The sequence below is a fragment of the Aythya ferina genome, assembly GCF_964211825.1.
Source record: "Aythya ferina genome assembly, chromosome: 9".
NCBI classification, from domain to species: Eukaryota; Metazoa; Chordata; class Aves; order Anseriformes; family Anatidae; genus Aythya; species Aythya ferina.
Genome location: NC_140305.1, coordinates 13,284,730 through 13,298,104, shown reverse-complemented (window position 1 = coordinate 13,298,104; position 13,375 = coordinate 13,284,730). Strand labels below are relative to the sequence as shown.

The 13,375-nt window shown below is 51.7% G+C and overlaps 1 protein-coding gene across 1 annotated transcript in view; it reads right to left on the bottom strand.

The window, feature by feature from the left end:
• SLCO2A1 (solute carrier organic anion transporter family member 2A1) overlaps positions 1 to 13,375 on the bottom strand; it is a 28,789-nt gene that overhangs the window by 1,055 nt on the left and 14,359 nt on the right. Inside the window, exons 4-12 of the mRNA XM_084528726.1 lie at positions 10,452 to 10,667; positions 7,879 to 7,977; positions 6,127 to 6,260; positions 5,275 to 5,356; positions 4,410 to 4,574; positions 3,864 to 4,053; positions 1,506 to 1,665; positions 684 to 853; positions 87 to 151 (exon numbers count right to left, since the gene is read on the bottom strand). Of these exons, the coding sequence (XP_084384852.1) occupies positions 87 to 151; positions 684 to 853; positions 1,506 to 1,665; positions 3,864 to 4,053; positions 4,410 to 4,574; positions 5,275 to 5,356; positions 6,127 to 6,260; positions 7,879 to 7,977; positions 10,452 to 10,667 (1,281 nt within the window). The remainder of the gene's footprint in view (positions 1 to 86; positions 152 to 683; positions 854 to 1,505; positions 1,666 to 3,863; positions 4,054 to 4,409; positions 4,575 to 5,274; positions 5,357 to 6,126; positions 6,261 to 7,878; positions 7,978 to 10,451; positions 10,668 to 13,375) is intronic.

Genomic DNA, 13,375 nt, shown 5'->3' with positions numbered 1-13,375 from the left:
AGGAGATTCAACACCTCCTGGGGCTCCAGCAAGCCTCTGAGCACCTTGCTGCCCTCCCTCAGCCTCATTAGGAGATGGACACTCACCTAGCAGCCTCATTAGCAAGAACTGAACGCCGATGGCAAATGACTTCTCCTCCTGGTTCACCACCCTGCAGGGGAGAAGCCACAGGAGGTCAGAGCTGGTGGCAGTGGTGGCTCAGCTCTCCTGCTTTAGCTGCCAGGTTTAGCTGTGAAGCCAGTTCCTCCTCAGTTCCCCATCTGGGGAGGGAAAGCAGAGGCACCCTGGAGAGGTGGGATGAGCTTGCACCAGGGAGGAGGGGTTGGGTTGAAAAGTCAAGAAGATGATAAAGCATAGTGTGTTGTTTTTAAGGAATGCTCTGCTTGGTTCTCCCAGTACATCAAACTCAAGGAACAGCCTTGCAGAAATAGGAAACACTGATTTTTAGGAAATTGCCCTGATTTCCAGGGGTGGTGGAGGAGAGTGGGGGGGTCTCTCTGCAGGAGCACTCAAAGCACTAAACCAAGGGGGATCCTGCTTCTTGCAGACCCTCATGGGCAAGTTTCTGATGAGCAGAGAAACCTACAAAACTTGGTCAGTTGGTGAGAAAGCACCCTTCTCCTTCTCAGACCTTTACACAGCTCAAACGTATTACTCTGCAGGCCCCCCTGTCCATTGCTCACCGTAAAACCATCATGTAGAGGGGGTTGTGGGACAGGCAGGCTACCAGGGCGGCGAAGGAGATGAGGAAGATGGCAGGAAGGAGCATGTGGGAGCAACTGAGGGGACAGGAGCCGGTCTTGGCGGAGGAAAACCCATTCCCGGCAGAGATCTGGGAACAGTTCCTGTAGGTCTGTTGGAAACATTTTAAGAAAAACAATAAAAACACATAAAACTCCCAAAGTCAAGCAATGCACCAGACCGCATCACTTTGCATAAGAGCGGTGAGAGCACCAGCTTTGATTTTAAGGCATGGCCACAGCATCCTGCTGAGCATCCCGGCCTCCTGCAAGGGGACGTGCCACCATTTCCCATTTGTCCCAGCAGACTGCCAGGGCTTTCCAGCCATTCCCTGAACAGGGCTCAATGGGAAAGTTGGCACAACTGAGCACCGAGGAATGCTCAGCGTGAGCATCAGATGCCTGAAGGCACTGGACTTCTTGCTCTACTTGGAGGTGTTTTATGGGCGACTTGTTCAGAATGTTAAATTGTTGGGAAAATGGCATGCTCATGCTCTCCAGCCAGCCCTTTACCAGTCAAAGGGAACTTGGTCTCCTCCATCACACCTTTTCAGGAGTCCAGCCCTCCAGGTAGGCACAGATCTCCCTCCAAACAGCTCTACCACATTACTACGTCCAGGTTCCTACAGCATTTCAGCAGCCTCTGCTGTGACCAGCAAGTAAAGTGCACTCCACCTTGCCAAAACCAAAACCTGGAAACACTCTGGATCTTGGCATGGACACAATGGCTTGGCTTGGTGGCCATGCTCCCGTCCCACTACTCACCACCTGTTTGGGAGCAGAGGAATTAGTGCTGCTGTTGGTGCAGCCAGCGAAGCAGGGTGAGATGTACTCCACGTTGTTTTCTCCGCACACCGGGTGAAAGATGTGCTCGGAGCAGTGGCACCCACTCGGCGCCTTAACCTGTGGCTGGGAACTCGATGTTCTGCCAAAGAGGAGAAAATAAATAAAAATAAATAAAATGAAGAAATAGGACAGGAGGAAAAACAAAACAAAACAAAACAAAAAAATATCTTCTCAGACCTCTTACTAGCTAACCAGTTTCCCTGTTCCTATGTGCGCTGGGATGCTGCCAGCAGCAGGCTGGCCTTGTGCCAGATCCTGATCCCCTGCAGGTACCTCTGCAGTGTACAGCGAACTTAGCAGTCCGTAATTATGTTATGTCTGCAAACAAGTGCTCACACACTTTCTCTCTCTCTCTCTCTCTCTCTTTTTTTTTTTTTTCCCCCAGCTGAAAACTAATCAGCAAATGCCTGGAGAAATGTTTTCTGGGCTTCATCCAAAACCACGCAAACAGATGTGCAAGGAACCTCAGCTGGAAACGCCATCCAGACAGCAACTGGAAGCGGGCTCACTTCCAAACAAACCTGATGACAGTGTGAAAGGCAAGAGGACAAACTGAATTATCTGTTCTGTCTTGCCTCCCTGCCCCGGGGGTTTCATCTGCTGGAGCAGCGCAGTCTGCCTGACCCTTCCTTGGGGATGGTGGGCATAGACACCTTACTCCCAGCAAGCTGGATCTCAAGGGGAGAGGGGGCTTCATGCCTAAGCATTGCTGCTGTTGCAAGGGGGGGAGTTTCTGCCGTAATATGAGGCCACAGCTACAAGCAGTCAGAGCAGCCTGCATGCTGAACTGGACTCTTGCAGGTGTTGCAGAAGGAGAAGCGGGGGGGATGTCAAAGCTGGGACTATGAGAAGCGGAGAACCCAGCTGTTGTCAGGAAGTGAGCCTCTAGCAAAGTCCCTGATGAGAAGGAAGGGTCTGCTTGGATGTGACGCCCAAGGAGACAACCCCCTCGGGTGTGTTAGGCAACAGTTTTGTGTTCCTAGCTCCTTTCCAGCCAGCACAAGGCAGCTGCTGCAAGCGGGAGCACAGACAACTCCATCACAGGCTTTCCCAAGCAGCCCTGTGCCACTCGTGGACTGACTCTCCCTGTGTAGACACCACCATCTCTGCTATCTCAGGCGCTGCTAGAGGTGGAAGGATCCACCTCAAGCTCCCCAAACCCTACAGCCTCATCTCTCCCATCCCATGTGCTACGCAGGACTGCAGAAAAAGCAAGGGCTGAGCTAGGTCTGTGAGCTAAGGACCCTGGCCCTAAATATGAGACAAATCCCTGCCTTATTCCAGCCTCCTCTTTTCCTGCAAGCCCCTCCACCAGCTCCCCATTCCACCTGCAAACCCCATAAGCACTGGTGTGTCCCAGCGGGGCTGATGCTGGCAGCAAGAGGTGAGTGCTGTGAGGCTAAGGTGCCTTCCAAAATTTAGCACATGTAGCACCTGATCCTGAACTGAGGGTTCAAAGCCTTGCTCTCTCACAAGAAGCTGGGATGCCAGTGCCTTGGTGGGTTTTCATATGCTCCTGAATTAACTGTATATGGCAGTGTACTGTTAATTAGCATTATGCATGCTGTTATACATGTATTAACAGCACACGCCTCAGCACAAAATAGAAACTTGCAGTTCATGCATGAGTTTGTTTGCAGAACACTGTTGGTTTTTGTTTGTTTGTTTGTTTGTTTGTTTGTTTTGCTTCACTGTGGTTATTTGAGTGGTTTTTAAGTGCGCAAGGGGAGAAGTGCAGGAACTACCCTGTCCCTCACCTCTCCACCATACTGTGAGGCAGGAGGCTTATCACTGGCAAAGTGTCATGTCTGAAAGCCCCTTGCTGATATGCTGGCAGTGCATTGAGAAATGGCCTGTGTACAATGCACTTGACAGCAAGCCCGGGCTGGAATCTAAATGTTGTTTCAGTAAGTAAAAAGATGTGGTGACAGCCAGAAATTTCCACCCAGGCAAGCAGAAAGGTGATGTCTAGCCAGAACGGAGTGTGCTCCTTGTGGACACGGTCACTGACACTCCTAATTTCCCCCTAGAAATACAGGGTTAGAATGAAAAAATATACCCTGTTTGTTTGGTACAGAACACTCAGGAAAAAATGCCTCCTTTCTGTGCTGTATAGTGCTTAGATCTCCTCCAGGCAGCAGGATCCAGGAGGAGGTGATGTCTACCACCTTTTGGCCTCCATCTACATGTACACCCTCCTCCCCTCCCCGCCCCCAGATAATCAGGTCAAGAGCTGGAGAAGGGAGGAATACAGAGCTGGAAACAACCCTGCGATACCTGGAGGGGTAGATGCCATCGATGTGCACCGTGGAGCAGCCCATGAAGAAAATGGGCAGGCAGATGAGGATGGAGAAAACGAGCACCACCACAGAGAACCGGGGGATGGCTCGGAGGGAGAAGGCAAAGCGTTTCATGACGATTCCTCCTAAGAGCATCCCGAGTGCTGCTGCTGGCAGATTCACAGCTCCTGCAGAGGAATAAAGGCATCAGCCAGGGGTCCTGCCTGCCAAGCTCCTCTCTGCTGGCAAGGGGTGGAAGTGGTGGCCTTGAGGAGCTCATGGTGGTTGGCAGAATCCACAGACTCCACTGTTATCCAGGACAGACCCAATCCCAAGGCAGTTGACACCTATGAGACACTGCATCCTCAGGAGTCTGAAGATGCAAGATCGAACTTCGGTGTGAAATCACTTGCTTTTTGCCAGCTTCTTTCAGCATCAGAGTGATCCAGACCTGCTTCAGCTGTGTAGCAGGGCTGCACATTTCCGACGAGAGCCGTTCTGACCCTCGTGAGCAAGTGAATGAACGTATCCAGCCCCTGCTCACCTATGAGAAAGTTGGCATACGAGGAGGTGGCGCCGTACTGCTTCTCGAGGAACTTGTTGAGGAAGGTGGCGAGACCCGCGATGACCGAGGAGAAGCTGCACTGAGCAAGCACTAGGAGGATGAAGAGGGGGTTGAGGAGCAGCTTGAGGAACACCTTTGGGAATCCTGCAGGGAAACAGCAAGAAAAATGTATTTTAGCAATGTGGTCCTGATATCAGCAATTCATGCTGCCAAATATCCCACCTTCAGACTATTCCCAGTGGGCTAAACAGGGGATGTGTAAGGAGATGAGAAAATTGAAGGGGAGACACCCTGATTTGGCCAGGCAACTTGCAGGACCACAGCCAGACTGCCCTGAGATGGGAGGATGAGGGCCAGCTCTGCCCACGGCCCTTCCTGCCATGCTTTCCAAACCCACAAGCCCCTGAGCACTTAGCAGCCCCAGTGCGTTTATTTTTCTGAAGCAGGGGCCGTATCCCTGGGTGGTGCAAGCAGACGAAAGAGCAGGGATTCTGCCCAGCCAGGACAGCCCTGGCTGCCATCTATCAAAGCTCAGGGAAACAGAGAAGAGGGAGCTGACAGTCGCAGGACATGGCTGCAGTGGCTAGGGAGGGAGGGAAGGGGTGAATTCAGCTGTAAAGAAGTCGTTATGGGCCCAAGAAAAGTCATTAAATGGTCCCTCAGTGCTGGTGACTTTTAGCAAGGGGGAGGCAGCGTCCAACCCCCAGTAGTCCTTAGGGAAGGACTCTGCAACCCTGGCGGTGCCTGAGCTTGCATCTCCACCCAGCGCAGCGGAGATAAGCGTGAAAATGTGATGTGATGGACTCTGCCCATTCACCCTCGCCTCTAAGTGCCAACACTTTACTTTTTATAAATTCCAGCAGGGAGGTTTCTTCGAGCCCCCTCTTCTCCATCTTCCTCAGCATGCCAGCCTCCGAGTTGGGGTCCTGGGAGGGGAGAGAAGAGCATCCTGCCTTGAGAGAGGAGCACAGGTGAGTGCTGTCCCAGTGTGCAGTGAGGCCAGGGAGCAGCAGAGTCCATCACAGACGCCTTTGACCCACTGCTGAGACCAATAGTTTTCCTGCCCATTGCAGCAAAGGAGTGAGTTACCTCCAAAAATCACTGCAGACAGTAGAGCTGCAAGACAAACGCTTGGGGATATTTAAGAGCATGGAAAGCTTTGAAGCCTGATGAAAGGGAAGATATCACTTCTTAAATTCTGCAAAAAGTCTGGAAATGGAAGTTGGAGACAGGCCAGTTCTAGTCTGATGGGTCCTCAGACTGTAATCTTGAAATATTCGGGGTTTCATTTTGACCTTTAAAGAACTGATGATTATACAAGTTCAAAAAAAAAAATAAATTAAAATTAAAAAAAAAAAATAACACTATTTTTTGAGGCTTAACTAGTGGGGCTTGGCTTTGAAAACACTGAAGTGGAATGTTTCGATATCTTTCTGCCTTTTTTATTTGTTTTAATGGGAAACTTTTCTCTGCCACAATTTTTTTCAAAGAAAAAAGCCCATGTTTCAAACAGTGAGAGTGGCCTTGCAGAATGTGTTGCAGTGGGGTGTTGAGATCTGGCCATTGCCAGCAGACAGGGGGAGAAGCAGGTTAGACAATCCAGGAGGGTCAAGCCACCGAGAACAGGGCCCTGCCAAGGTGGACTGCATGCAGGAACCCTGAGAAGACATCGCCCAGCCCCAGGGTGGGGTCTTACCTCTCCTTTCAGCATGTACCGAGGGAAAAAGAAGTAGGGAATGGATGTAAGCACCAAGCAGCCGGAGGAGATCAGCAGCCCCAGCCACCAGGCCCCGATCCACCGCTGGTCCTTCGGTGTCAAGGCCACCGTTGCTGCAAGACACAAAGACTGATCGTCAGAGCTCTGCCTCTGCGTGTCCAATGGTGAAAGGGGCAAATACCCATGCCCATGCAAATATGGACCAGTGGAGCACAAAGACATGTGGGTGCACCCCAAGGGTCTCCCTGCTGGTGTGGCAAATGGAGGGAGGTGAGAGCTTGCACCAGCTCTCGTAGCAAGACGAGCCCTGGGTGCGGGTCCCTCCACTCCATGGTTGACTGTGGTCGACGTCTTTCTCTTCCCCCAGCCAGAAGCCAACCTCACCGGCCCCCACCTAAACAACGTGGAGCCTCCCCAGTGCCCACAGGATGCGTGTAGTCAGCATCGAAGCACACTGATGGCACAGGTTCAGGCATTCCAGCCAGCTGGTGATTATGGGGCCCTGGCTCCATCCTCCTCTGCCCGGGTGCACGGTTGGGTTTGGAGCACGTTATCTGCTGGGGCTGCCCAGGCGAGACGGGGACCGGGAAAGGGCATAGCTGCTTTCCTGGAATCATCTCCTCTCCCATTGTTCCAGGCTTGGTAACTCTCTACATGCAGAGCCCTGTGCTGGCAGAGGAGCATTTTTAATGATCCTGGTTTCCGAGTGGACAAAACTCCGGGTGCTCACACCCTTTGTCCGGAAAAAGGAGGAGACAAACACCATTCCATCCCCGATGTGGACATCATCCTGCTGGGCCAGCACTGCTGGCAGGAGGTCGAAGGATTGCTTGGCTTGGCATGGCGAGCGCATCTCCCCATCGTCAGCACATCACGGGTGGGAGAGGAACAACCGTCAGGAATAGTGCCGGGTGTGGCACGAGGGGTCCCACGCCCCACCGAAACAATCACCCTGCTTCCCCAAACGGCACCGATCCGCTCCAGGCCTGGACGTCATCACGGAGCGACTGGGCACGGGATGCTAAATCCGTCTGCCGCCGCAGGGAGCGAGCCAAGGCTTTTTGCCGTTTCCTGCCTCGGGTTCATTTATTATTCTTATCAGGCACCAGACAAAAATGTCAGGCAGGCTCTGATCTCTCAGAGGAACACAGGAAAAGCCACATTAATGGTGGAGCTGGGGAGAATTCTTTAGTGATTAAGTTACCAGGAATAACAAGCACACGTCGCAGATAAAGAAAATAAGCCCTCCGGTGGCGCTGACCTGGTCCCATCTCTGTGGATGCTGATGACGGGTGGTGGGGAGGAGGCTGAGCAGATTTGAGCCTTCCCATGCACACGCAGGGCAGTGGCTGCCCCATGCTTGTCTTCTCCCTCCCTGGATGCCTCAGATGTTCCTGCTCCTTTCCAGCACTGTGCCGGGGCAGTGCAGCACTTCCTCAGCATGGAAGCGGTGGGCGGCAATGACCATCGCAGTGAGCTGGATATTGAGATGCCCACACTGCAGGGCACTGCTCCAGTGGTGATCTCAGGTCCAGCTGTAGCCTTTCTCATGGGGAGATGGAGCAGAGAAGTGCACTTGGGGGGGTCTATTCGAGGTCAGGGCTTTGCAGGAAAGCAGGTTTTGTGGGTCACCAGAGCAAGGCATGCGCTCCTGCCACCGGTTCTCTCACAGCAGACTTCTGATTCACAGAGGGCTTTTAGGAAAACCATCCCTACTTGGTAAATACTCACCAATGTCAACTCTTCCAATATCCACGAAGAGCCGCAGCACCACAGACCCCAACAGGTATCCAAAAGCAGGGCCGAACACCGCAATGGCAAAGAGGATGGCTGAAAAAAGGAGCAGAGAGTGAGGAGGTAACAGTAGCTGCACTGCAAATAAGGTTCTGTCCTCCTGTGAAATATCCATAAAAAGTTCATAAAATGTCCACTGAGCTTCACAGGTGAAGGAGACCTTCATCTCCCACAGAAGGCCCAGGAAGCAAAGCCATCATCTCAGCTTTTTAGAAATGAGCAAAAATGTTTGGTCAAAACATCAGGGGAGGTAAAATATGTTGATTCAGGGAGAGCAGAAAGAGCAGAAAATCACCCTCGGTTCTGCTGAACTATTTCTGCTCAAAAAACAGATAAGTTAAACCCATCCCAAAAGGTCAAAATATTTCCTTTTAAAGTCTTCAGAATGAAAGTATTCAGTTTTTCTTCCTGGAAGAAATTCCTTGATTCAAAAGGAGACAATTTGCCTGAGACTCAGTGACCATTTCTGTGCATTTTGCTGGTCTGGGGCTTATGAGCATGTTGGGTATGAAAGCACCTAGAAAGCACCTAGTCCCATTGCTGTGCCTCAGACTGTGCTCCTAGTTTTAACTTTATTTATTTTTATATTTTTTTCCCAAATAGGCATGGCAGCTCATTTGTTCCTATAGCATAAACCTAGTTGTTTAAGGGTAGGATCTTTAGAGAAGAATTTAACCTCACACATAATTAGCGTTCCCCCCTTTCATGGAAAGACACTGAGACCTAAAACATAACAAAAAAGGCAATGATATTTATTTTGTTCTGAGGCAACCTAGATACACAGTAGCCATACCCCCCATCATGGATGTTCCCATGGGCCTAAACTGACCACCTATGCAGTCAAGACCAAGCCAGCCCCGTTCTCCAAGACAGGGATGCATTGTGCTGCAGTACGCTAGGAACCAAGTCTCTCGTCTTCATCCACGGGAAGAGATGGCAGCCAGGACTTCAGAAGAGTCCCAGCGTTGTGTGACTGCTAACTTGAGCCCCGTGAGAGCTCAGTGTGCCAGATCCTTCGTGGAAATGTCACCTGGCAGGTGCTGAGCAGACAAAAAAGGGTCTTGTGGTCCTCAGCAAGGACACACCACCTACAAATGGGAACTCTGACTGTCCTTTCTTACTACCAAGGCTTTTTCTGAGACACTTAGTGAGAAAAAGGGACAAAGAAAAAAACTCATTTTGCCAGTACAAATTTCTATATTTGAGCTGCAAGAAGCAACTAATGCCTGCATGGGAAACTTGCTCCAGAGCTCGTACGTGGTGCAGCAGCCCTATCCAGCAGGAGCCTGAAGCAAAGCATGCCTGGGTGGGTCTGGAGACCCTGCCAAGCCCTTGAGCACTTGTCTGAAGCCAGTCCTTGGGATTCTATTCCCAAAGGCTTTTCCTTCTCCTTAAGTGCTTACCTTATTTTGGAACATCCGCTTTTGATTCCTAAATCACTCTGACACCTTTGGCTGCTTTAACGACATTGTTCATCACTGGGAGGAATCAAGTTTTTAAATAAACTTGTGAACTAAGCTCAAATCTCACGTAGACACACCAGCCCCAGCTGGGCTCTGGCATTCACAGGGGAAAAAATGCAGTTTAACACGGAAGCCAGCACCTATCTCTTTGTGATCAGAAGTCCTCCTGAGCTGGGGAGCCTGCACTGGACAGGGACTCATGGCCAATTCCATAGCAAAAATGTCAACATTGCTGCAAAACCTGTGTTAATTTGCTCCTGCAGGCTGTCATACCTCTGGTTAAAGCACGATCTTCTCCTTGCCCTGATTCTTTGGCTTCCTCACGCTCACACCATAAATATAACCATAAAGGGAGTAACTGACTAACAAGGGGAGAGGCAGCCCAGCACCTTCATGGAGGCTGAGCTCATCAGAGTCCCACTGGGTGCTCAGCCTCTGCCCTGGAGGCCACAGGTGCTCCAGATGAGCACCTCTCCAGCTCAGCTCTAGGGCCTTAAGGAAATCTGGAGGATTGTGTCCTGTTCTGGGCTCTCCAGTACAAGAGGGACATGGATCTACTGGCGTGAGTTCAGAGGAGGGCTACAAAGATGGTTAGAGGACTGGAGCTCCTGTCGTGTGAGAACAGGCTGGGAGAAATGGGCCTGTTTAGCCTGGAAAAGAGAAGACTGAGGGGAGGCCTCCCCAGTGTATATAAATATCTGAGGGAGGGTGTAGAGAGGATGGAACCATTTCTTTTCTGTTGTGCCCAGTGACAGGACAAGAGGCAATAGGCATAAACTGAAGTGCAGGAGGTTCCAGCTCAATATAAGGGGGCACTTTGCTGTGAGGGTGACAATGCACTGGAACAGGTTGCCCAGAGGGGTTGTGGAGTTTCCTTCTCTGGAGATATTCAAAACCCGCCTGGATGCCATCCTGCACAACGTGCTCTAGGTGATCCTGCTTTGCAGGGGGGTTGGACCAGGTGATCTTCAGAGGTCCCTTCCAACTCCACCGATTCTGTGATTCTGTGAAGCTAAGTGATATAAGAACAATGCCCCTTCCACTTACCAACATACAGCGGGGAATTGTTTGCTTCTGCAAAATCATCGACGTAGGATATTCCAAAGGGCTGGATGGGAACTGTCCCGATTCCAGCCAACAGCTGGGCAACGACCATCATTGCCCACACACTGCTGGCCTCCTTCTGGGGATCCTGGGTGGCATTTGGGCACACAAACTTGTTCTCTGCATAGCAGAGCTCAGCCTGGACCTTGGTCTTGTTACCTGGAATGGAAAGGGATGAACATTACAAAGCTGGGCACGCATCCTGCCTTCTCCAACCCCTGCATCGCTACAGCTGTGGGGGCACAGGGTGAAGGAACCCGCTCAGGCTGGCCCTAAATCCCTAATTCCTCTTCTGCACAGCTGTTTTTGCCCTTGCTCGGGTACTGTGTGGCCTGACAGGAGGAGTGACAACATTGCTGCTGTGGTGTGGAAGCCCACCTCCCCCTCTGCCCATCAGCCCTGGCCAGGACCCCCCAGACACCACACTACATTTGTAGGTACCAGGAATCTCTCAAACCTGCCGACTAGGAGCACGTTGTTGTCTGTTGGGGTTTGGATGGATCAACCCCTTTAGTTAGCACTTATCTCTCTCTTCCCCATCCTTTGGGGCACTCAGCTCAGGGAAGCAAAGAGACCAGCTGTGATTTTTATCAGACTTGAGGGCAGGCTGATAAGAAAAGAAGGAAGCAAAGTCATTTCTCTTGTCTGCTGCAACTGCGGAGGAGAAAGGTCGGCCCTGCAGCCCAGCTTCTGTGAGTCACGGTCAAGCTGTCAGCGGAGGATAAAAAGTTCTTCATCAAAGCCACAGCAATGCTGGGCTCAGCCAAGTGACAAAAGCCCTTGGACCGACAGTGTCAGAGTCGGTGGGAAAGTATAAATATTCGCTGATGGAAAAACCTGTTTTGCATGCAAACTGACGGTGTTGTAGAGCAAACAGAGTAATCCCTGCTCTTCTCATGTTAGCTCTTCCCATTCGGGTTTATTATTGTTTGTAAGTGTTTCAACATTTCTATCACATCTTTCTCATTAATATAATAACTCTGGATTTTCTACACTTCTGAGCAAGCAGAAACAAAAGGGAAACAAATATTTGCCAGGTGATTAGGGGTTTTCACTGGCATAGTGCGGCGGCACATTCCTAGTAGTAGGTCACCACAAAAATCCTGGTGTGAGTTCATTCAAAGCCGCGCTGTTGGAAGGGTCTGTGCTGCCAGACAGAAGGAGCCTCTTCAGCTAATAAAGATTTTACTGCAGCAGCAGCAAGAGCTGCAGAAGTTTAATGAGGACAAACCTAATCCAGGACTGTTTTTTCAATGTTGATGGTCTTTGCTCCCTTGTGGGACCAGGAGCAATGCGCCTTGGGGTGGCACCCCAAGCAGGACACCTTGCCCACCCAACCTCCGTTGTTCGCAGTGCTCAGGAGCAGCCTACGTCTGTTCAAAGCCAGACCCTGACAACTTCATGGGGGTCTCCACCCTCCTCAAGGCTGTGGTGCAGACTGCAGCCAGCTCTGGAACATCTTCCTGGGCTGCATGACTGGGATGAGGAGGGCCAGATCGTCCCACCAGCAAGACCAGGGTGTCTGAAGGCACTGACAGACTGGCCATGGATGGCATCGTGGCAGGACCAAAGCACTGCTTCAACTTGCTTGCATAACAATAAAGAGCAGCCCCTGCCATGATTCCCGAAGGGTTCATAGCCTGACTCATGAACTTACAGCTCCCTCTGTTAGGCTGTCAGAGACCTTGGTATGTGGCTCCTGATCCGCTCTCCGGACTGACCGATGCTAGGTGACATCCGAGCCGGCTGTGAGCCAGCAGGGGGCTGGTTTGCACATCCCCCTGGCTCTTTCTCAGCCCTGCGCTGGGCCATCAGCTTTAATCACACTTTGTGGTGTCTTGGTGCACAGATCAGCTCTGCTGGCACCAGCTTTCCCAGTCTGGGAGAGCAGAGCATGAGGGTCCCTATCATCTCCCAGAGGAGCAGGGATGATCAGGCACCTGCAGGCAGGTTCCCTGTGCTTCGAATCCCATTGTGCTCAGCAGACAGGCCATGAATGCCTCCTGCTGCAGCAAATTTGTGGCTGAAGCCAAGGGAGCAACTCGCCTGTGGCCACAAAGCAGCTCCCTGGCAGAGCCAAGGCTCCCTGGGCACTGGGCCTACACGCAGCGTGGGGCTCCAGGCCCTTCCAGGGGAAGGCATCTGGCAGGTGAGCTCAGCCATCCCCTCAGTGGCACAGGCATGGGGCAGCTTGGCACACTGTCTCCCTGTTCTCCCTGGCCCTGCCACCCTCAGCAGCCCAACCCGTGGCCACCGGGAGCAGCTTCCCTGATTGCAAGCAAGAACCAGGATGCACACACATCAGCACTGCTCTTTCAAGCCTTTGTGTCAGCCAGATAAATTCCTCTGCCCTCGAAGCACGTGAGGACTGACCACATGCCGTAGCTATTATTGTCCTGAGCAGATAAGACTGATGTGACTGAGACTTCTGGTAAGAACCCAGCTCAGCTTTCAGGAAACCTCAAGGCACTGCAGAGCCTCTGGGCACCCCCAGGAAATGCACTATTGCCCCCAGAAACCAGAAGGGAAGCAATTTTTCTGCAGTCACAGGGGACATAAACAGAAGACCCATCATCGCCCGCATCCCAGGGCTCCTGCCCCTGTCTGCTGCCCCACCTCTGCTCATCACCACTTTCACACTCTCTCCCTGGCTCTTTGGGCAGTCATTAGTGATGATGCCGTCACCACCAACAAGCCCTGCAGCTTCAGAGCTGTGGTTGGACCTCTTCAGATGCTACAGAGAGCAAACCTGTTTCCAGCATGCTCAGGAGCAGGCTGGGAGGACATCAGCACCCATGCAGAAACCAGGGATGTGACACACTTAGAGATCTGGAAAGAGGAGGGTGAGCATAGCCAGGAGAGAAGTA